This window comes from Tenrec ecaudatus, chromosome 14 (assembly GCF_050624435.1).
Source record: "Tenrec ecaudatus isolate mTenEca1 chromosome 14, mTenEca1.hap1, whole genome shotgun sequence".
Lineage (NCBI taxonomy): Eukaryota > Metazoa > Chordata > Mammalia > Afrosoricida > Tenrecidae > Tenrec > Tenrec ecaudatus.
The window spans coordinates 87137757-87140303 of NC_134543.1; the positions used below are offsets into that span (position 1 = coordinate 87137757).

General features: G+C 37.6%; 1 protein-coding gene across 1 annotated transcript; it reads left to right on the forward strand.

Moving 5' to 3' along the window:
- Window positions 1-209: 209 nt before the first annotated feature.
- On the forward strand, window positions 210-1178 carry LOC142425740 (olfactory receptor 11H12-like). Its single transcript, XM_075531072.1, has one exon. The coding sequence runs from the start codon at window positions 231-233 to the stop codon at window positions 1176-1178; it is 948 nt and encodes a 315-aa protein (XP_075387187.1). The 5' UTR covers window positions 210-230.
- Window positions 1179-2547: the final 1369 nt, after the last annotated feature.

The window sequence follows — 2547 nt, forward strand, 5'->3', positions numbered from 1 at the left end:
TGGCCATATAGCAAGAGAGGGGCTCAGAAGTGAGCAAAAGTTGTTTTCTGTCCAGAAACAGGGCATGTGGTCAAGAAAGGGTGGACTACATTATGTTTTTAACAGATGGTCCTTTTCTACAAATGACATGTCCTTGGTCCTCCTTCTCTTGAGTCTTAAAAAAATGAACACATTTTAAAAGAGCCATATTGATAATAAAGTTTCTCTTACATTTTCAGAGTACTGATCAAATGAATGTCTCCAAGCAGGATTCCAATTTTGCTTCCGTGAGTGAATTTGTACTACTAGGTTTCTCCTTTGAGTGGCAGATCCAGAGCCTCTTGTTCTCCCTCTTTACCACAGCCTACGTTATGACCATAACAGGAAACGGTGCTATTCTCTGTGCAGTGCGGTGTGACCAGAGACTTCACACGCCCATGTACATATTCCTGGGGAATTTCTCCTTCCTAGAGATCTGGTATGTCTCTTCGACAGTCCCCAAGATGTTGATCAACTTTCTCTCAGAGACAAAAACGATCTCTTTTTTAGGTTGCTTCCTCCAATTCTATTTCTTTTTCTCTTTGGGCATATCTGAAAGCTTCCTTTTGTCTGTCATGGCTTTTGATCGGTACCTTGCTATCTGTCGTCCCTTGCACTACCCTAATATCATGACTGGGTATCTCTGTGCTAAACTAGTCACTGTCTGCTGGGTTTGTGGGTTTCTGTGGTTCCTGACCCCTGTTGTTCTCATGTCTCAGATGCCCTTCTGTGGCCCAAATATTATTGACCATGTTGTGTGTGATCTAGGACCACTGCTTGCATTAGCATGTACCTCTGCACCAAGGATCCAATTGCTTTGCTATACTCTCAGCTCATTAATTATCTTTGGTAACTTCTTCTTCATCCTTGGATCCTATACGCTTGTTGTAGTAGCTGTGTTACGTGTACCCTCAGCCACTGGAAGACGTAAAGCCTTCTCAACATGTGGATCTCATTTGGCCGTGGTGTCACTGTACTATGGCTCCCTGATGGTCATGTATGTGAGCCCAGAAGTCGGACATTCTGCTGGGAGGCAGAAAGTTGCAACACTGTTCTTTAATTTGGTGACCCCGCTCTTCAACCCTCTCATCTACAGCCTCCGGAATAAGGACATGAAAGCCGCCTTGAGGAAAGTTGTTGGGCTTTCTTTCATAAGCTAGGACAGACTATATGAGTCCTGTATGATTAGGTGAGTACAGTCTTACAAAAAATAATCAGAATTGCCTAATTCACCAAAGTTTGAAATAATATTATTTTATCTATCAATATTGATTTTTTTATGTTATTAATTACACATCTTTGAGATCCTCAGGAGCCATAATTGTTTGGTGTTTGGCAGCTTAGTTCCACCAGTGGGTCCATAGGAGAAACAGGAAACTTCCTCCTCCCATAATGATTTTCATCCCTGGAAATCCAAGGTGGCTGTTCTTCTCTGTCTTAATGCATCTTTATGAATTGAAGTATACTCGATGGCCATAGATTTGGGGGAATTCATAGAACCATTTAAACTGATATTCTAGATTGTGCAGGTCAATGGAACTATTCCATTGTGTGTTCCTCTTTAACACTTCAACTGTGTATTTGCTGAGGAACAGTTTAGTGCTTTGGTGCTTTTTGATGTGATACTTTTCATATGGCTTATGTGTGATAAAAATTCCTTATTTCTACTTGTAACTGAAATTTATAAAGCAAAAAGACCTGTAAAATATAACATTTGTGTGTTTTGTTGATTTAAAATAAAAGAAGCAAAGCCTTTCTCTCATCTTACTATTGTTCTTATATTTCATCATTACTTATAAGGAAACCCTTCGAAAAAATTTTACCTAAGATTTCTATGACACAGTAGTCTACCTCAATGACATGCATCTATATGTTATTTTCTTGCCATATAACGTCACTGTAGTCTCCTAAAATGTACGTTTTTATTCTATGTATATTGCTCCTGTAAAAGTATTTCAAAATACAAGATTAAGTTGTTTTCTTTTTCACCTAAATAAAATATATTCTCTTAATAGATGGTGAGGAAATGGCTCACTTGAACCCACATTAGTAGCATTAACTGTGTTGGTGAATAATAGCAGATTTTCACATTATTGTTTGTTGCTGTATCATATTTTGATTACACTCAGACTCTTATTAAAAGAACATCCAGAATTCCATCTCTCTAACGCAACCTTTTAAGTATTTTTTACTAAATATGATTTTAATTTCATTTTCTTGTATGAAAAGCTTTATATTATCATTATAAAATGATATCAAATTGTAAATTTTGATGTGTTTAGATAGAAATTCAAGGACCATTTTCCTGCAAGGACAGTTTCTCTTGCAAGTAGCTTGAGGTAGTTTGTGAAGCATATTAAGAAACAGAATTTTGAGGAGGAGGTTTAGGTAATAATTAGATCTTTCACTACTAGAAAATGTGACCACTTATAGAATCAGTACTCATATTCAGAGATTACTAAACACTCCCACGTCCTCCTGCCATCTACCACCAATCCTTTGCTGGGTACTAAAGCTGTTTCCCTTTGT